We start from the raw sequence: 27,585 nt of genomic DNA, 5'->3' as shown, positions 1-27,585 counted from the left end.
GATATCATTCTTGTATCTATCTTAGAGGCACATATACAAAATTGTGAATATACCGAACCCTTTGACAAGCTCTTTCTCCATATCATATTTGCATTGGATTTGTTGATGAGCAATGTGTCTAATATACCCCCTCCCCTCCCTCTCTCTCTCTCTCTCTCTCTTGCTGTTCCTCTCTCTCCTCCCCTCTCTTTCTCTCCCTCTCTGCAGGACGAATGTCATAGGATGAACACTGCTGGTGGGGTGTGTCTGTCTGTGCTGTCCTCTCTCCTGGCCGTGGCCGGGGCCCTGGCTGCTGCGTCTGCCCTCGCTCTAGCTCCTCTCTCTGCCCTGGCTGAGGCCGCCTATGGGGCTGCCGGTGGCGTCCCCAGCGCCGGGGCAGAGGGGGCCGTCTCGCCCGTCTCCTCGCCGTGCTCCAGCCTGGTAGCTGGGGTTCTCTATGGGTCTTTCTCCCTAAGGGAGCTCTTTCCCTCCAGGGCGCCAGGCTGCTCCTGGTCCCTGGAGAACCCCGATCCCACCAAGTACTCCCTCTACCTCCGCTTCACCCGCCACCCCGCCATCTGCCGGACACACTCCCCCATGCTCCTCTCCCTCGACCACCACCTGGCCAATCAAAGCTGTCCCCTCCACTTACAGACGGCCGCCGCTAGGGACCAGGAAGTCATCGAACTCTGCGGCAGCCAATCCGACTCAGATGGACCTTACTCTTTCCTGCAGTTCGACAAGAACTTTGTCCAACTGTGTCTAACCAGACACCCGGCTGCGGACGAGCCTCAGGTAACCAAGGAAACGCTGGAGCTGAGACTGGTAGAGGTGTTGCTCATCAACAACGAGAACTCCAGTCAGTTTACCTGCGGCGTGCTCTGCCGATGGTTTGAGGAGTGTTTACGCACAGGTCGCCACGGAGACCCGGAGGTTTCCGACGGCGACGGTTGTGGGATGACGCAGACGGGCTGTATCTGTCCCAACCACAACATCATGGCGCCACCTATTCCGCTGCTCCCTGCGACACCCCATAGTTTCAGCAACGGCTCGCTGGCTCCTGACGACTGCTGCGTCACCGAGCTGCATTCCAACGATGCAATCGCCATAGCGCCTAGAGATGTCCGACAAGGTAAGGTTACCTTTCTGTGTTTCATTGTGGCTTTTGTCATATTCAATGATGCATGAGCCCTGTTATCTGCACAGATCACACTGTTTGTACCCAATAACACAACAGTTCTTTTTAATGCCATAACACAAAACACAACTTTCAAAGGCACACATTATTGTTCAGACGTACCACATAAATCATTGTGCAAGAGGAGGTAGCCGCTATAAAACACCACTGCATTCCATCACACATAGGCAGTTGTGTTGAATTCAGTTGACATCCAATAGATTCACTGTCTGTGCCACTACTTGCCATTCAGCAGAAATACTGACTTGTTGTGTTGTTAGCAGAGGCAAAACGATGGGAAACGTTTGCTTTGTTATTCTGGCCTTTGACACAACCTCAGTGAGGTCACATGCTCCCCCCCCCCTTTGTAGAGAATTTGTAATTTCAATTTTGTCTTTGGTATATTGGTCATTAATTAAAAAATGAAGCAGTTCAAAGAGGCCTCTTAAAATCCCCCATCAAAAGACTATCAGAAATTCTGACTTCTGATCTATATTTTAGTGGTTCCCCTCTGTGGCCAAGCAAGAGGTGTGGCTCCCATGTCTTTAGTTTGCACACTGCATATTTGTGTGTGTGTGTGTTGCGTGTGTACACTCTGTGTAAGCAACATAGAAGAGTATGAGTCAATTTTTTGGAAATGGAAAAGTGCCTGCATTAAAACTTCCTCACCAATTATTTGACGTCAGAGCACTTCCATTAAAGTAATTATATTAGACCAATATGGCGGTGCATGGACAGATTCAGAGAGACAGGTTGGGTATTGTAGTTTAAAGTACATCATTTTCTTTTGTGCAAACCATAGACAGGTTTGTAGATTGAACACTTTTAATGAGAATCCAGTTATTCTTATGATCTGGCTGACCAGAATGCTGTTGACCTGACATGTTGTCTTCAACATGGCAGATGCGCACACTCACACTCACACACACACACCAAACTCTGAGCCCCCAGAGAAATTCTTACCTTGCTGAAGGGAAGGTTATCGGTCTACGCGTTCAATCAGCAGCACGGATAAGGTTTTATCATCTAATGAACTCGCAGAGAGAAAGAGAAGGGAGGGACAGAGAAAGAAAGTCCTTTACCGGTTTCACTTGGCCTGATCTATCGCTGCTTTAAGCCAAAGCCGACGGCTAGCGTCGCTCTGTAGCACGTTCCCTTGTGTCACTGTGATATTAAGCCCGTACCAACTGCCTGGAAGCTCGGTTCGGCTTTTCTGCGTCTCACCTCAAAGACGATGATATCGCTCGCAGCTGGTAGCCCAGTGGCTGGTCACCCTAAGAGGCTTCAGACAGCTCCTGCATTGCATCACAGCATCACTGGCACTGCTGTGAACTGTGGATGGCCCTTGATGAGAAGATGGTTTGAAGGAGTGTGGGCAAGTGTGTGTGTATATGGTGTGGTGTGTGGGAGGCAGTGTTGTCTTCCAAACAATTCCCCTGTGGCTTAATTACCCTAAAATATTGGAATTCAAATTACTGTGAGCCCAACATTCCGCTGTCAGAGCGCGAGCCAGAATCTTGCCTATCCTATCTCTCTTCTCCTCTCTCTATCCACGGAAAGACGAGCACTTATGCCCTTATTGAGTCAAAGCCACTTTGAAGCAAAACTTCCCTCTCCCTCTCTGTCTCTGTTTCTCTCCCTCTCTCAAAATCGTCATCTCATCTTTTGGACTCTGCACTCCAGCCTACAGCTGTTCCTCCAATATTATTCCCGTGGAGAATATATCGGAACAGTTTGGTGCCTAAATGAGATCTGCACCATTTGAAAATGCAACACTTGCTTGGACAAAGCGATTCACAGAGAAGGTATGGCACTTTTTAAGAGTGATAGGTATCTTCAGTTCATGGTTGATAAAATGAACACTTTCACAGACTGGATCCTCCATTTTAGAGATAATAAGCAATGAATTTCCAAAACTGATGTAGAGGATTTTGGAAATAAACTCTTCATATCTTGTTTAGTTAGTGCCATCACTTTTTCAGATTCAGAGTATAGCAGATTGTCAAATAGCAACTAATTAGCTTTGACAATGTCTGGCAGGTGTTCCAGCCTGAAGCTGGGCGGATTTGTAAAATCATTTCTTTTTTTCAGGGCTATCTTCTGCACAATTTTTATCTTTGCATATTTCCATTGTGATTATGGCTGCGATGGACGGTAGTCTATTACGCCGGCTGACCTTCACCAAGCTCATTGTATCATTTCTCCGTGTAGGCGAAACCTTCAGCAGGTTCCGTCTGCCTAAAGCTGAGGGAGGATTTTTCAGGGGGTCCTTGCATATCTTTATTACGAGTATGACAGGTACAATGACCAAATTATACTTCGCATTGTATGGGCTGACCTTTAGTGATATAATTTCTCAGTGTAGGTGGAACCTTAGCCAGTCTTTGTCGATAAAGACGGCTATTTTGTGCAGAAGCTTGTTTGTCCTCACTGCTGGAGGTGAAGGAAATGGAAAAGAAAATAGACAATTTATGCATCTCAATGAAGGTTTGCACTCTGGAGTTTTTATTGTCACATTACATTTGCAATTTATATATACAGCTTTATTTATTTTGGTGAAGGGAAGCAGGGGGCTTTGTCCATCAAATCTGTCAATCTGAGCCAATTTGAACAAAATTATGCTTTAAGTCTACGTAAAATAAAGTTACACAAATGCTGTCCAGTATTATTGCTGTCCACTATTATTCTATATGGAATAAGTTTTTGCTTTCTATCTAGTTTGCTTTTCTATGCTATGCTATACTATACAATATACTATACAATTGTGCCTGCTCTTATTTAGGCAAAAGGCATTCTGAGAAGAGTCAAGCACTGTGTGTGTGTGTGCGTGCGTGTGCGTGTATCTATTTTTACGACCGCATATCTACCGACAGCAGAGTCTGCTCTTTTCACCTTTCTCAAGCAAAACACCTCTCAAGCTGCCAATCTCTCACCTCATCACACATGATACACACACACACACACACACGCACAAAATATAATTTGCACACCCCCTGTGGCACTGTCAGGGCTGGGAAACAGTGTCAATGAATAATACAGGCAAACAGATCAGCGCACTATTGACCTAAGAGAGCCCGGCACATTGTTTGCTCATGTAAGACCCCTGGGTGACGAGGTGTCTCACATTTAAACACACTCTCTGTGTGTTTTAATGGAAGGGCGAGAGACAGAGAAAGAGAGACAGTGAGAGCAGTAAATAACATCCCGAAATGCCGGAATTAAGATGTCACAGTGCACATCCATTTCACATTTATATTTTAGGCGTTTAGGCTTTTACCCGGAGCCAGTATGACCGAGAGCAATTGGGTTAATGTGGAAAAATTGCACTTGCACATGACCCGCCATGAGCAAACACAGATAGACCCACAAATCAGCACAAAGGTCAATAAAAACAGCACATACATGCACATGTGTGCGCAAAGTGCCCAAAGCGATAAGGCTGAAGTATTAACAATGTGCAAGCGAACTTCTTCTGTGACCTCTCTGCTGTGGAATGACGCAAGTCTCACACAGACACACACACACACACACACACACACACACACACATATATATATTCAGTTTCTGAGGGCAATTTTAGTTAGAGGGCTGATTCATGGTTCTCAGTGGTGTGTGACTGAGTTCCAGCTCTGCAGGCTGGCCAGCAAAGAAAATCAGATCCCACGGTTCCTCCGTCAATCAGCAACACACACACGCGCAAAAACACACACACACACACACACACACACACACACACACACACACACAACCGACTTGAGATGTGTTTTGAGCAAAACAAACATGCCGCTGTGCATCGCTCTCATTAGATTTCTCCCTCTCTCTCTCTCACCCTCTCATTTTCACTCATTTTCTTCTCCTCACCATGGAAACATATTCACTATATTGATCTCCACTCCATCGCTCCCTCCCTCCCTCTCCAACAACTCTGTTCCTTTCTCAGCCCAAATACACCAGTGACAACAAACTCAGCTGGCGGTTGATTTTCTCTCCAAACTCCTCTGTCTGACTGCATGGGTATTGCCGGATAATTGCCCTGTTGTTTTAACACATGCAGCTAGTGTTTATAACTGAAACAAAACTACTGGAGAGGCTTATCTCGCCAGTCTGCCTTTTTACCTAAGGGTCTGCAGTGTCAGAGCAGACACACACACATACACACACACACACACACACTCACACACAAACGCATACACCACCGAGTATTACCCTTAAGGGAAATCATGGCAGCAATCAGAGGCTGATTTGCAATATGTTTTCACGCTTGAAAAACCCCCATGCGCACGTGTGTATGTGAATGTGTAGGTGTATGCGTGCTTGCGTATACGTGTGCACGTGCCTCCTCCATGCGCGTCATCCACAGCGTTGCTAGCGTAGCAGTGGATGTGTCACCATGATGGATGGTGGATCCCTCTGAGTCCCCTTTCCCCTGGTGATGGAGAACTAACGGGGGTGAGGGGGCAGAGCTGTGATCTGGATCCAGAGACGGAGCTCTGGATCCCCCCCCACCCCCCCCCACCCCCCCCCCGCCTCAACATCACGTTTATCTCAGAGTGTTAGCATGTGCTTCTTAATGTGAACAGTGGTTGGAAAGATGTGTAGACGCGTCATTTGTGCAAGAAGGTATCTCTACAGTACATAGCATGTGGAGTTAATGCCGTTGTTCTCAATCATTCATGAGCAAATTACACCGTCCTCCATGCGTTGGCTCATCCATCATGCTGCAGTAGCAACCGTGGCTGTCCCTTAATTTAATTAGTTGGTTTGCACTCATTACTTTGCTGCTGAAAATGGAAGCTTTGCTTGTCCGTTCCTCAGAGTGGCTGTACGTCGCTATATTTTCCCTTGTACAGTATATTTTGAGCTGTAATTACACCTGAGTCATGTAGTATTTGCAAATACTTCAAAGTTTAGCTTGTTTTAACCCACCTTCAACTACCAGATGGGTGCGGTTTGCAATTTTGCATTATGGCTACAATGAGTGACAGAATGTTTAGACAATCACAGGAAAGAATTTGAAAATTGAGTATTCTTTTTTTTGATTTACAAAATGCCAGCTGTGCCAAGTGAAGGTGGAGGCGAGGCGACACGATTCCCTCAAGCCAGCCAGAGATAGTTGGAGTAATACTGGAAGTGATTCTGCCTTCAAAATAAAAGCGTGCAATTTGTCACTCACTTTTGGAAACAAGTTCAGATGCTGTTCGGTGCCTAGCTTGGTGTGCAGCATCAACTGTTGCTGTAGCTGAAGTTACTACAGTCCTGGAATAATGAGGATAACCACATCATTAAACCAATGTATTGTGAAGAAGAAGATCCGCTCTACTGTGGTACTAGGTTAGCTGACTTTCAGTAACATAACTGTTTGCCAAAATGTCTCACTAGCATTTGGCCAGACTTAATAAATTCCACACCTTTTACACAAAACTGCTTTGCTAGCTCAATCTAGTTGTAGCTAAAATATTTGCCTGCAAAAAATACTTTTTTTTTTGTCACGCATTGATTATCCACTGTAGTTGCAAAGCTTGCAAAACACTAGCATGACTGTAACACTGGGCGAGCGAGCATTACTCAATATGAGGTGAGAGAGCAGCGTGTGGTATTAGAAGTTAAGTGTCTGATGTCTGACTGACTGAATGACTGATCGATGAGTTCATAACTCACATTTGACAGCGCTCTGACCCAGGGAGGATGGGGGCACCAAGGGGGACCAATCACTTTTCAGGAGAGGCGGGTGCTGACCCTTTGGCCCTGCCTTTGGTATATAGGGGTTAAGTGTCTGATGACTGACTGACTGTCTGAGTGACTGATCGACTGCCTGACCTGAATGTGGCTTTTGATGCCCTTCTGCTGTGGGAAAAATAATAAGAAAAATTGGTAGAAATATATAAGATATATATTTCTCTAATTGTTTTATAATAGGCCAATACCAGGCAGCATGAATGAATGTGAATTTAGTGGCACTATATCATAATAAAGTACTCGGTGAGTCGGTACTCGCATTGGTTCCTAACAGAAAAATTGGTATTGGTGCACCTCTAACAACAGTGTGGGTCTATATGTTATGCTGCAATTATAAATAATTCACTGCACTGGCACTATGACAAACAAATGCTAAGCAGTAAAATGTACTGGCATCACGCTGCATATTCAGAATACTCCCACCACCTGAGCATGTTTCCTCAACCCTTTCCCTGGTTCTGTCTTGGTTTACATGGCCCATTTCTCAGGTGTCAGGTTGTCCCATGTGAGGGTTTTGTCGTGGGACACCTTTCCCAGTCTCCTGACATTCACGCTTTCCCATGGAATGCAGACACACACACACACACACACACACATATCACCTCCACCGCTATCACTGGGAATACTCATTAGCACAGATAGAGGGTATGAGGGACAGGTGGGATTGAGGGTGTGGATTGCAACTGCATTGTGTGTGTGTGTGTGTGTTTGTGTGTGTGTGTGAGAGAGAGAGAGACAGCGAGACAGAGAGAAACCTAGAGAAAGGACTGGGATTTGCTAGGACTCCAGGGACCAGATCACCCCAGCAGTGAGCAAGAAGCAGTGGTCCGTCACACACACACACACACACACACACACACACAAACGCACACAGCTCGTCGCTTCCTCACGGAATACTATCAGCTTCCTGGTAATTAGAGCATAGAGAAAAGAGTGTGTGTATTCATGTGTGTGTGTGTGTGTGTGTGTGTGTGTGTGTGCATTCGGCGGCATGTGCGAGAGAGGTGTTCATTTTCACAGTGCAGCAGTCATACTGTACATGCAGGTGTTTACATAACCCCCCACCCTCCCCAACACACACAACACATGCGCACGCACACAGAAAAATGCACAAGCGCACACACACACACACACACCGCTGATGGCAAAGAGTAATTATGTGCTGTGCAACAGTACAATACCCTGTGATTTTCTCTCGAATCAACGAAGCAAAACTGTGAGAAGAGAAAAATACTGTTTGCGCGTGTGTATGTATATATGTGTGTGTGTGTGTGTGTGTGAAGGGCTGTCTGCTCAGGGTGACTGTGGCAACAGGATTAGTATTCTGGGCTCATGAGCTATGCCTCTCTGCCTGGGCTCAGCACTGAGCCCCTTTATGCTCCAGCAGAGGCCTTACACACACACCCACTCCCACACACACACGCACACACCCACACACATATATTCACACACATACACACCTTGTCATTTATATCCATCCCCTCTTTCTCAACAGATCTCTATGGATCAGTATGGATCTGTATACACTCTGTCTGGCCTTGGCCGGATTTCAGAAGCAATCACAACGTGGGCCAACTTCCCGTCGACACTGTCAGAAAATGTCATAAATCAGAATAAAGGAAAAAAAATATATTGTTTGTCTTCCAATCCAGTAGACTTGTCTTTCCAGCTGCAGTGTGCATTGGGAACAACTCACTAGTATGAGGCTGTTATGCATGCAGATGGAGAATATATCCGCAGTACAGGCGGGGTTGATTGACACCTACGTGTTGCACTGTGTGGGGTACATCAATACTTATTGTGTTAGGCTCTGCATACCTCCCACAGCAATCATTTGCACATAGAGATGTTGATCATGAACAAAGATGTAAATAAAACATCAGATTCAATCAGATGAAGAAATGTTTTACTTGTTGGTTTACTCAGAAACCTGCTGAAAAGGGGAAAAGGAGAGCAGTTTGATTGAGAATTTTTTTTGAGAGAGCTGTACATCATTTGCACAAATTGAGATACAGCTTTATCATGACTATAGAGGGTGAAAGTGACAATCTTCAAATTAAAGTCTCAGAATATATTTCTTGTTCGACTGCATGTTCTTTAGAGTCAGGTGGCACTAAAACATCCACAATCCATCTGAAAATTGAAAGAACTATGTTACTCACCATCATTTTAAGCAGGACACCAGTGATCTGAAATGGATTACAGTGGACGTTTTTAAAGTAACCTTCCCGACATTTGAAGGTGAACATAGATTATTGAGAGCGAGAGAGAGGGACTGAAGGAATTTTGATCATTATATATATATATATATATATATATATAGCAGAGTATAGCATTCCCTGTTCTCCAGTATCCACATTGCTCCAAAACCCTCTCAGATCCCGTGGGATTTACCCGACTGGTTTAGGAGATAGGATGAGGGGCAAAAGGTTGGTTTGGAATTAGGCCCGTCACTCCTCCTGCACCTAATGAAAGTTGTATGATGTAAAGATGAGAGCGGGGTAGATTTGTGAGATGGATATTTTAGAGGAGGAGAGGAAGTGAGGAGCGACAGATGAGCAAGAGAAGATGAAGTGAAGCGAGGGAGATGTGGTTAAGGCACCAGTGGGCCAAATTAGCTAACCTCTAGAGACCGCCTGTGCCTACCCACCATGGGAGAGAGAGACAGAGAGAGAGAGAGAGAGAGAGAGTGTGTGTGTGTGTGAATGAGTGGATAAGAGAAACCCTCAGAGCTAAAGTTACCACATATCTCCTATGGATCATGCAGCTCTAGAGTGATCCGAGAGCACTTGGATAGTAATGCAGTACAGAGATGTATTACCCCACCACACACACACACACACACACACACATACACAGTCTGTATCCCTCTCTGGCCCACTGACTCCTAGTCAAGCTCCACTGGGTTCATGTGATCGATTAACTACAGAAAATAGACGGGCATCCCATAGTGCACCTGTGCCCATAGTCATGTGATACATTCCCTGGAGGCTGGCTTTCCCATGTGCGTGCGCGAGTGTGTATCTGCGTGTGTTTGCCCAAGTTCTGTTTGTGTGATATTCTCCAAACGTTGCGATGTCAAACTCCAACCATGCAAATCTCTGTGACAGGTTTGGCATTTTGTGTGAATATCATAGTCTCTCGGTCTTTAGAAAAAATGTGTTTGCGTGACATTGCACACAGATTTCCAAACTCCAACTCCCTTCATGCTTGTTTTGATAACAATGACATTTTGGGTGAACAAAACATTGACACGCAATTTGCGGCAATGCATCTGATTTCAGCGGCTATTTTTAGGAACTTTGTGAGCGATGCCCGGCCTCTGTGAAAGAATCCCTTTTTTTCCACTGCGCTGCGCAGGCACACCAACAGCTGTGCACCGCTGTGTAATCCCAGCTCCCTCGAGTCTGCCACTCGCAAAACAAGCCGTGAACTGAGGGGTTTAAACACTGTCTAAATGAGTAGCCTGCTGGACCAGCTCACTGTACAGCTAGCCAAGGTGTTAAAAATCCAGCAGTTTCTTTTTCCCCCTTCAAATACATCACTCTCACCGTTTACTTTTAACCGTTTAACGTCACCATAAACGTACCTTATGCAACCCAATGAATGTAGGACTGCTCCAATTAATCAGGCACATTATCTAGTTGCATTGGCATTGCACATGATGAGGGATGTAGTGGAGTAAACCCATTTAATAAACTCAGTTTACCCACATTTTAATTTGTGGGTTATGGTTAGGGTGTCGTATACATCATACTAAGTAGTGTCAAACTGATGAAAGTTATCTGAAGGTAGGATTTTTTATGCTTAAATTAATCAATATCTATGTATAGTTGTGGTTGTTTGTCTCTTATGGTACTCATTGACTGTAGGTTATGCTTTCCCCACCTTTTCATTTACCACTACAACATTACACATGATCCATCGGTAAACAGCAGTCCCCAAAGTCACTGTATAGTGAATGACAACCGTGTTGACATGATGACTCTTCCAGTGTAGCGTTCCTCAGTCATCAGAAGCCTGCTGTGCTTCTCCTGTTCATTACTGAATCAATCAACAAACCACATTTCGGGAAACAAGAGTGTCTTCCAAAGCGTGACATGACAGTGTCATGTATTGACACAGGCATGACATTTGTTGTGTGTCACCTTGCTGTTGTCTCATCTTTCCTGTCACTTACCTCTGTGTCAGAGTTTCATCTGCCCCTGCATAAGTGGGGTAGGTCAGCCATGCCTTAAAGAGCTGTTAACCCTAAAATAATTTCATTAGGAATGTTTGCAATGGGAAGTTGTAGTGTCCCATGTTCTAAATGCTGTTTCAGAGACTTTTCCACCCTGTCAAGAATAAAATTCTGTGTGAAAAAAAAAAAAACTGCACTGTGTACTCATCTACTAATGCAGTAAAAAAAATCGTAGAGAAAATAGTTTACCAATTATTTTCTAAGCGCGGCAAATAGCGAGTGGCTCGTGCTTGATGGCGTTGTTCGAGTGCATGTGGCCGAGTTATGATGCAACCGTGCGTGGAAAGTGTGATGTTCTGACCCGTGTGGTAAACAACTGGCCACCTGAGCTCACAGCGGTTACTCTGCCGCGTGTGTGTGTGTGCTTCTGCATGAGCATTCAGACCGTACTGTATGCATCCATGACAATGTGTGCATGCATGGGGGACGTTGGATGATCTAAATTGCCAAGCCATCAAAGTGATTTACAGTGGCAGTATAATTACCTTGTGGTACAGTACGGTGATTTACTGTGCGTTGGGCCTGTCACTTCTGAGGTGGAATGATACTGAGAACGCCGTCGCAGCTGACAACCAGTGGTTATCCAGTGCGGTCTGATGGCGCTATATGCGCTGTTTGCATCCATTTGCAGAACTGAGTTGATGGTATTGTCACCAGGAGAGATGAACAGAGACAGATAGAGGGGGATTATTGATACCGAGCAGCGAGGGGTATGACAGATACACTGCCATTATGTAAATGCATTTTATATGACAGCATCAAGACTAGACTAGAGATTCATTTCCATGCCGTTGGAGGTGCGTTTGGGGTTTACTGTACGGTGCGGCGCTGTTTTTGAAGCTTGTGTATGTGTGTGTGTGTGTGTGAGTGCGCTCGTGGGCACGCTCCGTGTCTGTTTGAATGCCAGCTTGACGCCATGGCACAGCCGTGCTCGCTTTCTGGTTGCTTGCCACCCACACCTCCCCTCACCCACAAGATGTCCTTCACGATAAGTGTCACCGGGACTCTCTTCCCCCCTGAAACGTCTCCCCTAGGGAACTCATTTGTGTTCATCCGGCTTGACGTGAGGGGAATCTGTTTGCCAGACACAGCCCCGCATGATGGACAAGGCTATTTATCCTAATACAGGAAGGGAAGCTACACACACGCACGCGCACACACACACACACACACACACACTGTACATACATGCGCACATACAAATTCACATAAGACATATGCTCACTCATGCGGGCAACCACAATAGACATTTTTTCACAGATTTCACAGAGAAACAAGTGTATTACAAAATCACTCCCAGCCATGAAATATGAAGATGTTTTGTTCTCCGCTGTTTCTCTTGTGTGTTGGGAGTTGATCACTGGGGTGCTCACACATTCACTCTAAAAGCAGATGTGCTCAAAGCAAACGCCCACGCAAAAACCTCAACGGAGGATGAACGTGTGTGTGTGCCTATGTACCCGTGTGTGCATGTGTGTGTATGTTTGTGAACAATGCCTCCATTGTGTGTGGTGATCTTGAGGGGGAATAAAGGATCTGAGGTCTTCGTCCTCAGGCTGGGTCTCACTGGGTGCATAATGACGACACTCCATGAAATACCGGATTAGCATACACACATGCACATATATGCATACACTGCACACACACATGAATGCACACACCCAAATAAGCACACACATCAACACACACAGGCTTGCTGAGACAGACAGAGGGAGTCTGGTGACACAGTGGACCGAGAACACAATAGGCTGGCATGGAGGTAGACAGGGTGTGTGTGTGTGTGTGTGCTGAACAGGCAGGCATGTGACAGCAGCCTCTTCCAGTAGCTACAGTATAACTCTAAAAAGGTCATAGACAATCGTATGCTTAACTCTGACCACTGAATGTCACTCTTGCCCTTGCTAAGTCAAAGTTACTTCAAAACAAATGTGACTAGCTTCTCTCTCTCTCTCTCTCTCTCTCTCTCTCTCTCTCTCTCTCTCTCTCTCTTGCTCTGTCTGTCTCTCTTTTTGTCAGTCCACATTAGCATCACCAGCCGGTGTGTGGCAATTAAATATATCCCTGGGCAACGGGGCCCTATTTAGAAATCATTACAAGACAAGGAAATCTCGCCCCACGAGTTCAGCCAAAACACATGGGAACCAGTGTGTGTGTGTGCGCTCGTGTGCGTTCCGTACATACATCCATCCGTCATTCCATTCCACTCATCCATGGCTCTTTCCTTCCTAGATAAGTCTCCCTTTAGACAGTCTCCAGCTCTCTAGCTGTGCTGTGAAATTTCCCCTTCATCCCTTCTTCCCTCCCTCCCTCGCTCCTTCCCTCCCCGCCGAACGGAGATGGTATCACCTGCACGGCAGGGTAATGGAGCAGAATGAGTGGGAGATACCATGCTCAACCACACAGCGGGGGGTGGGGGGTGGAGAGGGGGGGGGGTGTGGCAGCGAGGGCGGGCGGAGGGGCGCGGCCGTTCCACAGGCGTTTACGGAGCGCTCGATCATGTTTGCACATTCTCCTTACCGACGTCCTTGACTGTGTGTGTGTGTGTGTCTGTGTGTGTGTGTGTGTGTGTCTGCTGTGGTTTGGCATGCATGCATGTGTGTCTCTGCATGCTTTAACCCTGTAAATCTCCGGGGCCAGTGACCTGTCACATGCAGACAGGCGTATTGACGTATCAGTGCAAGGAATCTGCCCTCTCTTGAGAGGAGAGAAGACACTGACAGAGAAAGGAAGGAAGGAAGAAAGGAAGAAAGGAAAAAAAAAGACAGAGATTGGAGCCCAAGGTCAGGTTTAAGGCCTCCACAGGCGCCATTGTGTCTCCTCTCACACACTTTTCTTTTCCATTAGAGAGGGCTGCTGTTGATCCAGAGGTCTCTCAGGTTCTCTTTGCACCACTTCACATAAACATGTTAGGCTTAACTCTTAGAGCATCTTTGAATAATGATCCCATTAGGCTTTTTTTTTTTATAATTGTGAGTGGACCATTAGCGTTTTATTGCAATTAGCTGTTTTTTTCTTCTTTTTGGTGAATAATCTGCATGTCTAATGCTAGGTTTTGTGGAGTGAACACTATGACTAACAATTTCCCTTAATGTTTGCGCGAACCGAAGTGCATGCTATCATGCAAATGAAGACCATTTTGATGTAATAAACACGCAAAAAAAAGATATATTCAGAAAAAGGAGGGGAAGTTAAGGGGGCGAGAAACATTTAATAAATTACGCTCAAGCCCCATCCAGACACTGACTAAGAATGCCATAAAAGTTTATGACGCATATGAATCCATTAATATATAAATAACGGGACAAATAAGTGAAAAGGAAAAAAAAAAAAATCACCTTGCCTTTTTGTTCTGCAGGGGACATAAAGCGAGGTGTGCCTCCTCGGTCTCGCAGGAAATAAATGCGCCTTGGGATTTATCGACACGGTGGCTGTTATAAGCCTACTGTCACACTCCAGCAGTTACCCATGGCGGATTTAAGACTCAGGGAAGAAGAAACACTCTTAGTCTCCATCTCAGTCTCGTTCCCTTTCTTTCTTGCCCCGGTGCAAGTGCTTTATGCCACTGCAGCCAATTGTCACTCAAATGTTGCCAAGTGGAACTGGATAGATATTTTGCAACCCAAAATTTGTTTGACTCCTCCAATGGAATCATCTGTAACTGTGCCAATCCCCCCCCCCCCCCCCCCCCCCACCAATTCCCACCCACAAATCATTTAATTTCCAAAACATGCTTGGCATTGGGCTTCAACAATGACTGCACATTTTGCTCTCTCTCTCTCTCTCTCTCCCCCTCTCTCTCTCTCTCTCTCTCTCTCTCTCACCCCCGCTCTTGAAATTGCATTTTGTTTATACGATGGTAAAATATTCATAGAGAAAAATAGCCGTGGAAGCTGTCCATATAATCCCCCATAAACTGATATCTAAATCCATCACACACACACGCGTACACACGCAAACACACCGGTACCCCCATGCACGCACGCACTCACACACACACACACACCCGTGCGATGAGAGCCGACACCCTCAAGGACACAATGAAATGAATGACAGCGGCACCCACATGTGTCTATCTTGAGTGCCAAACATCCTCGCTCACACACCAACAGATACGCGCACACAAACACAGGCACAGATACACACACACACACACACACACACACATGCAGAGCTCCCAGACGGATGCTGCGGTTTGGGAGTCAGTATCGATTGACACTCGTCAGCATGTCCTCTATAACAAGCACTGTCCCCGACAGCACTGCAGCAAGCCTGTCAGGGAGAGAGACAGAGATGGAGAGTGGGAGAGAGAGAGAGAGAGAGAGAGAAGGAGAGAGAGAGGGGGGGGGAGAGAGAGTGGGGAAAAAAGAGGTGTACCTGTGCAGACAGAAAGGCAGGCTGACAGGTAGACTGTCTACGACTGACCACTGATCAACCAACTGACTAGCAGCATGTGGACAACATCATCCAGAAATGGCTGCCAGCGTCTTCATACAGAAGGCATTGCCACAAAGCAGAAAATCCCTCTAATTTGTCCAAGACTTTACTTTTTTTTTTTTTCCCCTCTGCACAGCCCGCTTGAAGATTATGAACAAGGGCAGAGCGGCTGGAAACTAAGCGCGAGCCTGATGATAATGATGAAGTATCTAGCCACCCGGCTAACGAGAGCCCAGATCTGCCTTGAGTCTGCCTGCTATGCAAATTTCCCTCACACCAGCAATGAATCAAATGCGCAGCAAACCAATGTTTCTCTTCGCAGCACTTTAGCAAAGCCATCATTCACAAAGGACACACAAAAGGAGCGCGCACACACACACACCTACACACACACACACATTCAAACACACGCACACGCACTAAAACCCATACATGCCAGCACACTTTTTTATGGTAGCATCAAAAACACTTGACACACACAAGTGCTAATGCACATTTCAGCTGATTGAATCTAACAAGTGTGTGTGTGCACATGCGTGTGCGTGTGTGTGTCTCTGCTGGTGTGTCACTTCATAGCACAATAGCTTCAAACATCGATGTGACAATAACAAGGCTCCAGAGATGATTGCCTCTAAGTTGATCTTCTTGGCAGAGAGACACAGGGACATAAGACAGATATTTTCTCTCCCTCGCCGTCTCCGACCCTGGCGTTCACGCAGCATGGCTTTTCAACGCAGAACAAATAAATAGGTTCTTTGTTGCCAAGATGAAACATGAAGGATCTTAGAGTTAAGGCTCTAATTGATGGATATAAAGCGTGAGCGAGCATCCACCGCACACACAGACGCATGCAAGCACACATGCATGTTCAAGCCTTTGTATGTCCTTCACTGTCTGATTCTCTCTCTCTCTCTCTCTCTCTCTCTCTCTCTCTCTCTCTCTCTCTCTCTCTCTCTCTCTCTCTCTCTCTCTCTCTGTGTCACAGTCCTCTCATTATCTTGTTGCTCTGTCAGGCCTGTAGGTTTGCCCCCAGGGTGTTGGACTGGCAGAAGTAACGGCATGACGGTAATTTGCAGGAATGGAAGGTTAGACAGGTTCACACTGGGTTTTAAAAGGTGCCATGCAGGCCGGATGACAGACCTTTGACACCACAATTAAATATGAGTCTAACATATGTGGAGTTATCAGATTACATCCAGTAATCTCATATTTATCGGTAGGGAAAACGTTGTATAAACACACATTCATATGCACACACAAACACACACACATACACATGTTTATGCACATGGAAGCAAGGACGTACATTACATACATACATTGCATACATAAAAACATATACAAGCACGCCCACACATGCACTCACATATAGTCACACACAAGCACGCACACACACACAAACAGACGGTGACAGGCTTTTAAGCCTTTGTCAGATTAATAGCCACTCTCTCTGCGGTCAATAAGCGCTTCGGGGAGTTCCCTAAAGGCTGCAGAATAGCTCCCTCTGTGTGTGTGTGAGAGTGTGTGTGTGTGTGTGTGTGTGTGTGCGTGAGAGCATCTAACAGGCCTCATGGGTCAACCTGTCACCACAAAGATGGCTAAGCAGTTGGTTGGCCAGCGGGAAATCAATGGAAGGTGATAAGACTATAGTGTGTGTGTGTGTGTGTCTATATACAGTATGTATGTGTGTCTGTCAGTGTGCAGGTTTTTTTAATGTGTGTCTGTGTACCTGTGCAATTTGAGTATTGTCTTCATAGAGTGAGAAAAATACCCAAATACAATGAGGACGAGTGTGATGAATTGATTTCATTCGACAGCTTTAAGTGCTCTAAGTGACAGTTTATGCACATATTAATGCAGAGACAATCGTAAAATCAGGGCGTCTTGCTTTCCACGCCAAAATCGTTCCAACTGCATTCTGTAGCGTAGATGTTCATTAGGAGAGAGAACCTGGATCCAGATGGCATCATGTGGAGGTGGTGAGACAGTGTGTGGGAGCGATGGGATTCTTCCACCAGTCACACCCACAGGACCCACAGGCCTGCGGGGGTGAGGGGGGGGGGGGGGGGGGGGGGGGGGGGGGGGGCGCTGGCACTGGCTGAGTCCTGATGCGATGTGGGCTGGAGATTACAAGGCCCGGGAAGCGCGGCGGAGCTGCTCAGCTCTTCCCTGCTCTGGGGAGGGTTAGAGATCTAGCTCGCCTCTCCGCTAGTGAACCCTGGTTGTTTAAACGAGCCCCACTGGTCCTCATTACCCTTTCCCTGGGCGCAGACACACACACACACACACACACACACACACACACACACACACACACAGATAGACGCACAAGCACACAGATGCAGTTGTGCACAATCAGAAGCGTACTGCAAACACACAGGCACAGATGCACGAAAGCACACACACACACACACATGCGCACGGCTGTTATCTTTGATGAAGTGTCTCAGACATGAATGCTAGTTTGTGATGGTTTGCATGGACAGCTCCCCTTTCCCTCGGCGACCCCATGGCTTCAGGGGTCGTTACCACGGTGATGGGTCTAATGATGCTTGGACCGACCCTAGGGTTGGCGCACCAACACCCCAGACAACGGGGCCAGTTAAGGCTGATCTTAGTTTGCAATGTAGTCACATCGGCCTCAAAATAGCTGCTTTCCATTGGAAAAGGCACAAACGAGAGAGAACATGTCAGTTGCACTTGGTGATTTCAGAGACTGTTTTGTGTGTGTTTGTTTTCCGTGTGCAAGCATCAACGCATTCACTATTTCAAGTACTTAAGTGCAGCCATTTAAGCTCACTAGAACCTCCACCTCCAAAGCGTTTCAGCGCTGCTTTAGGTGAGCTCAGTCAAGCGTACGCTCTCCCATGTTCAATATCTCTCTCTCTGAATCCTCTCCTCGTGCTCTCTTACTTTGTTTACTGGCTCTCTATACGTACTTCCATTTAAGTCTCTCTCTCGCTCAAAGTTTTTTCAATACAAGTCAACTCCACACATGCACATCCATACGCCTCTCTCCATTGGGAAGGGGAAGGCATCGAAAGCGTGCCTCGTTCCGTCTCCCAGCTCATCTTCCTTTTCGATTTGTCTCAATGTTTTCATTTCACATATGATCTCTCGCTCCAGCAGATACCACCTATGGCGCTGGAGATAGGACTCGGCGTCATATTGCTTGTGCCGTCTTCAGTGTGTGCGTGTGGGTGTGACCGAGCACCGCTTGAAGCAATAAGTTGAAGGTGTGGCGCTGGGTCCAATGAGAAAAAGCTGTGAGGAGATATTGGTTCCCTGCATTCTTTTAAGCACCAGAATATCACTGTCTTTGGATTTGGTAGCGCACTGCAGCCCATGAGGTTTTGTGAAGAAACCAGCGAGCGATGTGTTTCTTTTGACCTGCACAGAAGCGTAATTGTATTTATGTTGCATCACCTTCTCTATTTTCTTGGGCGGATAACTTGAAACCACACAGGTTCCAGGAGGGCAAATAAAAAAAAAATCCTTGTCAGAAGCGAGATGTGGATAGCTTAAAGATGTTCTAGCGCTCTTTAACTTGAACCCCCCTAAAGGAATTTTGTAGTTGTCTGAACAGAAGGCTTTTTCTTTTCTTTTGTGGTGAGGAAATCTCAATGTTCTTTGGTGCTCAACGGTGTGTGATCGCTTCAAGATGTCAGTGGATGACCTTCGATGGTGGAGACTTGCTTATATGTCCCCCAGTCACGACTTGGCTTTCCATGAGAGGTCTTCCAAAGAGAGTCTGTCTCTCCGGGGAGTCGACCAGAAAGCCATCATGTGGCAACGTTAATCAATGGGACTATCGACTAGAAGTAATCAAGTGATTAATCAGAGCAACGCTCAGCTGACGCAGCAGATTCTAAGACAGACTTATGGATAGTGAGAGAGAGGAGAGGAGGCAGAGAAGGAGAGTGTGATAGACTGACATGGGGGTCAGAATAGGAGGTGGAAAGGTGGTACACAACAAATAAATAAAACAACAGGGAATGTGAGAAGGATGGGGGACCTGTTCATTCTCAAAGAAGAAAAAAATACCAACGGTGGTTCGGCACAAATGCAGAAAGCAAACCACGAAGGAGGAGGAAAGCAGTATTTGATTCCTAATCAATAAGACATTTCGACAAAAACAAGAAAGTGTGAGAGACATGGAGAGAATGTTGTTGTTGATGCAGTCTGTTGTTTTATGTAGCAGTCTGGTTCTCGGTCCTTGGCTGGGATGAGGAGCATAAATACAACAGTGTTCTCTCTCTGCCTACCAAACACTGGTGTGCACAAACACACATCTATCAATAATGAACAAAGTGTGGGGGTAGAGATTGGATTGGATTGGATTGGATAGTCTTTATTGTCCCCGATGAGAGGCTAGAATAGGGAACATGGCAAGGCATTCCTCTACATGCTATAACAGCATGTAGGGTCTAATCTGCTTCACATAGCGTTGTTCTAGTGTCTTTTTTCTGTCTTGTTGACCCTTCAGACTGAAAGTGACGGGGCCATGACTGGGAATCTGTGGAATGTGGACTATGAGGATCTTAGCTCATTTCGTGGCCGGCAGTACTTTGAAACAGATGACTGTGTCAAAGTCATCTGCTTCATGATTTTCTTTCTCATTTATCGGTTATTATATTCCGCTTTGGTTATTCAACTCTCTTGTTTAGCTGTAAAATGGCAAGACTTTTCTGAGTCTGGAACCGTGACTGAATTTTGTATTTTTTTCTTAAAGCACAATGCGACCGCTGAAGGTACTTCTGTCCACACTTGAAAGGGTATCAAACGGCAAGTGATGCGCTTTGATTCCTTCAAAAACTCTTGCTAAATTAGATAGCTTTGCAATTCGCTGTGATATTATTCACTTCAGTCTCCACTTTGATCTCGCCAAATAAAAAAGACATGTAAGTCTGCGCCGCTATTTGTGCTATGCATCAAACCACCCTATTAGCTCCACTGAGTCTACAGCCTAATGAAGAATCTTGTGCAAAGTTCATTGTTCCAGGCTCCGTAAGTAGGGCACAGCGAGGCGAGGAGTGGAGATGAAGGAGGGGAGAGAGGGAGGAGGTGATGAAAGGGTGGAGGGAGTGATAATTTCGCTCGGTGGCACCTAACATTTCCTCTCTCCCCGGGTATGACCGGAGCCGTCAGGGGGTGGCGGCAGAAGGAGAGAGTGATTGAGGGGTGAGGAAGGTAAAGGAAGAGGAGGTAAAGGAGAGGAGGAGTGAGTCGATGGGGCCGACGGGGCCGGCAGCCCGGGAGAGGCGCGCGAGCGAGAGAGCCAAGATGGCAGCGGAAAGTGTTGGATGTGTGGCGAGCAGGTGCAAGAGTGACTGATAGTGAGCGGGAGATAGTGTGGTTGGGGAGACACATTCATGCCTTGCGGGGACAGGAGTGTGATGGCTGATGATTTTTTTTTTTTTTTTTTTTTTTAAAGAAGCCAAGAAGGAGAAAGAAGGGCATAGGAAGTAGAGAGATGGATCATTTCAGCTTTGAGCAGCGGGTTCCATCTGGTGCTGTGTAAGGACACACATTTGATTATGTTATCTATATTTATAGCCTATATATACACTACCAGTCAAAAGCTTGGACACACCTGGGTGAATGTACTATGTTTTTTATTATCTTAAAGCCGTTTTGAGCTAAAGGCTTATGCTTAAATGCTTGAAATGTGTTTCTTAGACAAATAGAAATAGTGACGTTGATGCCTATGTATGAATTTATTTCCAAAGCCTTTGCCTTTCCATCAAGGCAAAGGGCGGCTACTTTAAAGAATCTAAAATATAAGATAGTTTTGATTTGTTTAACACTTTTTTGGTCACTGCATTTCCATTTGTGTTATTTCATAGTTTCAATGTCTTTACTATTATTCTAAAATGTGGAAAATAGTAAAAATAAAGAAAAATGTGGTGTGTCCAAACTTTTGATTGCTAGTGTGTCAAATTAACCATTTAACCATAAGCCATTAACCAAGTGACTCTTTATGAGTAAAATCTACTCTAAAAACATGTAGGGCCCTGGCAACATCATACCAGGGTTATACTTGATTCATTGAGGGTACTAGAGAAAAAACTGTACAATCATAGCTTACACATTTCAAGTCCCTGAGACATCATGGCCGTTTGAGCAACTTCAGATTCATTGAAATATCTATGAATGGCAGTTACAGTAAACCCAGAACGAACACTTAAACTTTAGATAAGAAAAGGCACAAATACCTGAGATAATGGCAATGTCATTTTCAATGACACCAGTTACCTCTGTCCCTGACTGTACACAGCTTAAAATAAAAACTAACCTGTTTGTTATTCCAAAAAAACAGCACATACAGTGTGTGTGTACCATGATGCTGCAGCTCAGTGAGTTGCTCATGGCACGAACACTGCCAGGGTGAGGAGTTTTGCTTCCCACCGGGGCCACCCATGCTAAAAATGTATGCACTTATGGTATACTGTAAGGCACATTGGATGAAAACAAAACAGTATGTTATTTGTGGTTGTGTGGCTCAGTAGGATGCTCACACTTCCAGGGTTAGGGGGCTGATTCCCACTGCTCCACTAGAATGCTAAAAATGTATGTGCTTATGATAATGCAAGGCACTTTGGATGGAAGTGCCCACCAAACATAATAATATTTGCTATATTTATGATGCACTTTCAAAAATAAAGGTACTACGTGTAGCATTTTAACAGCAATAAATCATTGCCACATTAATTTCGTGACATTAGTATAATTACTACAAACAAACACCTTCGCTGAGATGATTGGCAGCTTCTACCAGCCTCTACACTGCATTTTAAATTGTGTGCCACTGGGTCGGATATTGCAGGAAATTTGGTGGGCTTTATAGCACAAAGAGAAATTGCTTTATGTCACAAAACAGGAAGAAGGTGCTGTTCTTCCAGCACAAACAGAGCTAAAGCTTTCAGAGTGTCTCGCAATGGCAGACAGTGGAATGAGTGGAAGTCCAATGAAAAAATGACCAACATTTTTGTCCTCACCAACATGTAATGAAACACTAGCACTAAGATAGAGCTTCACTGGACTACCAATCAAAGTCATCAAAGCACCGAAACACAAGACTGCCATGTAGAATTTGTACTTTTATGCTCAATAAGTGCATCAGCAGCAACTCTTATCAAACTAGTTCTGCTTTGACTAAAGAGTAATTGATTTGAGTAGTTATGTCTGTCACTTTTGGTCAAATTGAACCAAAGCAGAATATTTTGACGCTGTCACAACCCTGTCAGAGCTGGCATGTGTCCCACTTTTTTAAATGTGTTTTTGTATCACGACTCACCAGTTGAAAAACATTGGTCTAGAAAATTGATGCTTCATGCCGGCCTCTTGCTGAGTGGTATTTTTCACACATATGGGCATGGAGACAGTCACTCCCACACACACACACACACACAGATGCAAAGCAGACACTTTGCTTAGCCTTGAGTAACCATCCAGAAATCTAGGCCAGAGTCTCCCCTATCCCCTACTTAACTTATTTTGATGATTCAAGACAGGATCATTTAGTTAAGCATGGTGTTTTCAAAATTAGGGATGTTGTTTAAATTCCCATAGCAACATAGCTAGTGCATATTACACAGCACCGCTCCCAACAGCAGCTGTGAAAAATGCAAAACTCAGAATAGCTCCGCCGACCTCCACGGCTGAAATTAACTCTTTCGCGTAGCGCTCCCTTCATGCTACATGACCGCGTTGCTCTCTCGATTAGCCTTGTGGCCTGACTGCCCTCAGCTATTTATCCAGGCGCTCGTTCCGCACAACACCTTTTCTCTCCTTGGGCTAAATTGCCTGGAACATTTTGTAGCGGACAGAGAGAGAGAGAGAGAGAGAGAGAGAGAGAGAGAGAGAACCAGCGGAAAGGCCTCATCTCAACAACTGATGGGGCCTTGGCAGTCCTTGAGCCTTGTAAAGAGGAAGATTGTTCTCACTGCAACCAGGGTGCGTGCGTGCGTGCGTGTGTGTGTGTGCAAGAGTCATCTGTGCAGGCATGTACGAGCGCGTCTGTATGTGCACATGTATGTGTGTGTGAGGGCGGAGTATTGCACACTGAGGAGTAGTGAAGACGTATTTTACTGCAGGTCAAGGCCTTACTCCTGTCTCAGCATTCTTTCCTTTCCCTCGAGACAGAGAGAGAGAGAGAGAGAGAGAAAGAGAAAGAGAGAGAGGCTGATAATAGGGGAGACCGGGGGCGGTGGAGATAGAGAGGAGGAGAGAGGGATTGTGGGGAGGAGATGGAGGAGGAAGAGGCACATGGAGGTCTGGAGGCAGTCTGGGTTTCGAGTCTGACAGCTCTGCTCCAGTGACACTCGATAGAAGTATCTCTATTTCTCTCTCTCTCTATCTGTCTATCTATCTATTTCTCTCTCTCTCTCCTTCCCCCTCTCTTTCTCCTTGTCACTCCCCTCTGGTTGTTGTGTCAGGGTTATCTCTACATTGCCAGCCATCCTTTCTTTTTTACTACCCATAAAGCACTCTAGCATTATATGGGCTGGGACGATTGCACTTTTACAGAATGCTATCCCCTGCAGTTACAGCCTCGTTGTGAAATTCCTCTATCTATCCCACTTTAAAGTTGCCGGGGACAAAAAGTTTGCACCGCGCAGAGAGTCAGATTTGTTAATGCCAGATATTAAATCCGCTCTGCCAGTGAAAACGCGAGCCAATCTGGACGAGGACCTCTCAGATCGACACTTCACAAGTCATCGAGTTTTCAACCTTTCCCAGAAAGCATTTGGCGGACGGCGGCGCGCAGGGAGTGGCCAAGTCGACCCAAACAAGCACAAAAAATGTTCACAATATGATATTATGGCTCGGTAAAAATTCAAACGGCTTTGGAAACATGTATCAGAAATATATTAATGTCCAGATTTCACAAATCGATGCTATGGACAACTACAAACATCATCGCAACTTTTATTTTGGCACAATATTTACAGGTTTTCAACTTTGGAGTGTTTGCTGGTTTCTCGATTTTTGTGACATTATTGACATATAAATGAAATTCCCGTTTGGTCATCCACAGTATATTTTGTAGTTGTAGGAAATGGATGGATATTTGCAGTGGCTTTGTGGATACCGGCTGAGAAAGGAAATGTTAGTGCCCGTCTGGAAAGCTGCTGGTATTTTACTTGAGCCTCCAATCTCCAATATGTCAACCTACGTGGTTTGATTGCTGTTTAAGCCACCCAGGTCACCGCCTGCAGCCAGGAGAAGGCTACAAGTGAGTGGATGTGGACATGTGTGTGTGAGCGCGCGCGTGTGTGTGTGTGTGTGCATGCACGGCCGGCTCCATTCATGTGTGTTACTTTGTAGTCATTCTGAGCACACATTGTTCTAAGTACTCAGCCTTACAAGAAAATTACAGACATTGAGAGAAATTACGGACTCAAGCCGTCATGTTATGGCAGGCAGCAGTACAAGTGGAAGACTATCATGCTATTATATCTAAAGAATAGAGCAAAATGAACTGGAACAAACCAGAACGTAGACCAGAATAAACCCGAGTGGAGATGAACAGGACAAAACAGGATGGAGACACAGCAGACTATAGAGCAGAACATAAAACATCATACAACAAGAGAACATCCATCCAAACCAACAACAACATGAAGAAAAAGATAAACCATTTCAGTGCATATGTTGTATTTTCCACTTTTCAATGCGAAATCAATCTCCCAGACGGCGAGCGACACCACGCCGCTGAAAGAAGGGGGTTATCGCTGCCCGGCTGTGTCACTGACACGTCGAGCTGCTGTGGTTTTTCTTTGGGGTTTCACCTCTATTTTCTGCTCTCTTATCATTTTTCCTCACATGGCTTCATCCCTCCATCTCACCGAGTAAAAAAAATAAATAAATAAAAAAAAAGAAGCAGCAGGCAGTGCGACTGATTCGGCTCCCCGTCCCGCTGTAGATTGGAGCGATACCTTGCTGCCGCTAAGCCAAAATAAGTGCGCCTGTGCATGAGAGCGTGTGTGTGGGTGTGGTTATGTGTGTGAGCACAAGCGTTGGGGTGTGTGTGTGTGTGTGTGTGTGCGTGGCCCCAGAGATTGCCCCCTCTGTCCTGCTCCACTGGCCCTTCTCTCTGACTCCAAGATGAAAGGTAGTTGACAGAGGAGGAGAGGTAAGTGCTGTGCGAGTGTTTGTATGCTCAGGAGAGAGGTTGAGGGCAAGAGTCAATGTCTGAGTATCTTTTTTTTTTTTGTTTTTTTCTTTGTGCCCCCTCTACACGAGCGGAGAGCTAAAGTCCGGCTCTCCTCTCTAACCCTCCTCATGCTGTCCTGTTTTTCATCTGTGAAAAACACCTGCCAGAGTTCTGCTCTGGGTTGTTTTGGCTTGCCAGTTAAGCGCCCATTCGGATGCAGTTTCTGTGTGTGTGTGCGTGTGTGCGTGTGTGCGTGTGTGCGTGTGTGTGTGTGTGTGTGTGTGTGTGCATGAACAGACGCTCGCACGAACGCATTTCAGGCAGATGTGGCTAATTTTCCTCGCCAGTCATAGATCGCACACACTTTTATGATTAGCGGGATGCACACAGCTTTCACAGCTGATTACCGGAGAGAGGAATCAACGCCATGCACGCATGAACATACACAGTGACATTAGCATGCGTGCTTACACTCTGGAGACACACACACACACACACACACACACACACACACACACGCAATGAATGAGGAGCATGCACTGATACTGAAGCGCTAATGCCACGAATGCTTAGAGATGAGCAAAGAAAGAACGAGAGAGAGAAAGAAAGAACAGACTAAAGAAAGAAAGAGAAAAAAGAGAATGAAAGAAAAGTGTCTGCCCTTCACCACTGTGGAGACCCGCCGTCTGCCGGCTCCTCTCACCTCTCCATCAGAGAGACAGGACCGGCGACAGAGTGCGGACACTGTGATTTATAATCCCTCTCCCTCCCTCCATCCCCTCCGAAAAGGTGTGATTACCCCCCTCCCGCTGCTCCGCGGCGGCGTCGTGACAGTGTTGCTATGGCAACAGCATCCCACTGCGGTGGCGGGGTGCGAGCAGTAATCGATCTTTGCCCCGCGTCTGCGTCATGTACGTACACAGCGCTGTCGTCATGTGAACTCACAACAATTTTGGGGATTTTTTATGGGTTTTTTTTAGGTGATATTTTTGGCATATCTGCTTTACTGGATAGTTTCACAGCAGAGAGAGGCAGGGAAGAATTGGGAGAGGGAGGGTGACATGCGACAAAGGTCCTAGGCTGCATTTGAACCCAGGATGTCATGTACATAGTCAACTGAGCCACCTTTCATGTTTTTAACTTTCATGTTTTAACTTCAGATGAAGGATTACATGCTCCTCTGTGTGTTAAGGCTCAATGAAACCCTCTAAAAACCCACTGGATCAACTGAAAACAGCATGGCCGTCAAGCTAAATAACAAGGCTGTTTTTCTAAGTTCTTGAAAAGTTGATATTTTGGAGTAAGACTCACTCTGCACCCTTGCAACCCTGACAACATTGCACTTTTTTTTAACAGTATCTGCCGCTGCCTTTATGTCTGTTTCCCATATGTACTGTATGTTTTTATTTAACTGTTTTTATCGATTGATGAGCCCATGTCGAAGGCAATTTTCTGTCCGAGGGATAGACAATAAAGTTTTCTGAATCTGAACTCAAGGTTTTCACCCGGCGGCGGTGATGCGTCTGCGTAATGCGTGTCGGAGGGAGGCGGAGGGATACAAAGTGCATGAGTACGGGCTTTGCAGCGAGTTCACCGGGGGGGGGGGGGGGGGGGGGGGGCCTAGCTTATCTCACATCGATCCATTTAACACGCTTGGAGCCATGATTGTAAACACTGCCACATTGGCCTATTGTAAAAGCGATATAAAAGGGGGTTACCTGCACAAACATGCTAAACCAGGGGTGTAATTGTCTGTAATTGATCTTGCTTACCCTGCGCTGAATGCTTTGCTCTGACCAACGCAGCATCGATTCGTCTTTGATTGTAGCTGTGTAGCATCGCTGCCAGTCTGCCGGACTC

At 45.8% G+C, this 27,585-nt stretch overlaps 1 protein-coding gene across 2 annotated transcripts in view; it reads left to right on the top strand.

Annotated features, from left to right (window-relative positions):
- The first annotated feature begins 207 nt into the window (after positions 1–207).
- The window catches only part of adgrb2 (adhesion G protein-coupled receptor B2), a 131,881-nt gene continuing 104,503 nt past the window's right edge, over positions 208–27,585 (top strand). The window contains exons 1-2 of one of the 2 annotated variants that reach the window (XM_078290316.1): positions 223–273; positions 382–1,111. In XM_078290316.1, coding sequence (XP_078146442.1) covers positions 223–273; positions 382–1,111 — 781 coding nt within the window. Of the gene's footprint in view, positions 1,112–27,585 lie in introns of both variants that reach the window. The other variant, XM_078290315.1, reaches the window with a different exon arrangement.

This window comes from Centroberyx gerrardi, chromosome 19, assembly GCF_048128805.1.
Source record: "Centroberyx gerrardi isolate f3 chromosome 19, fCenGer3.hap1.cur.20231027, whole genome shotgun sequence".
In the NCBI taxonomy this organism is placed as follows: Eukaryota; Metazoa; Chordata; class Actinopteri; order Beryciformes; family Berycidae; genus Centroberyx; species Centroberyx gerrardi.
Note: the sequence above shows the minus strand (reverse complement) of the source record. Positions and strands in the feature narration are given on the sequence as shown.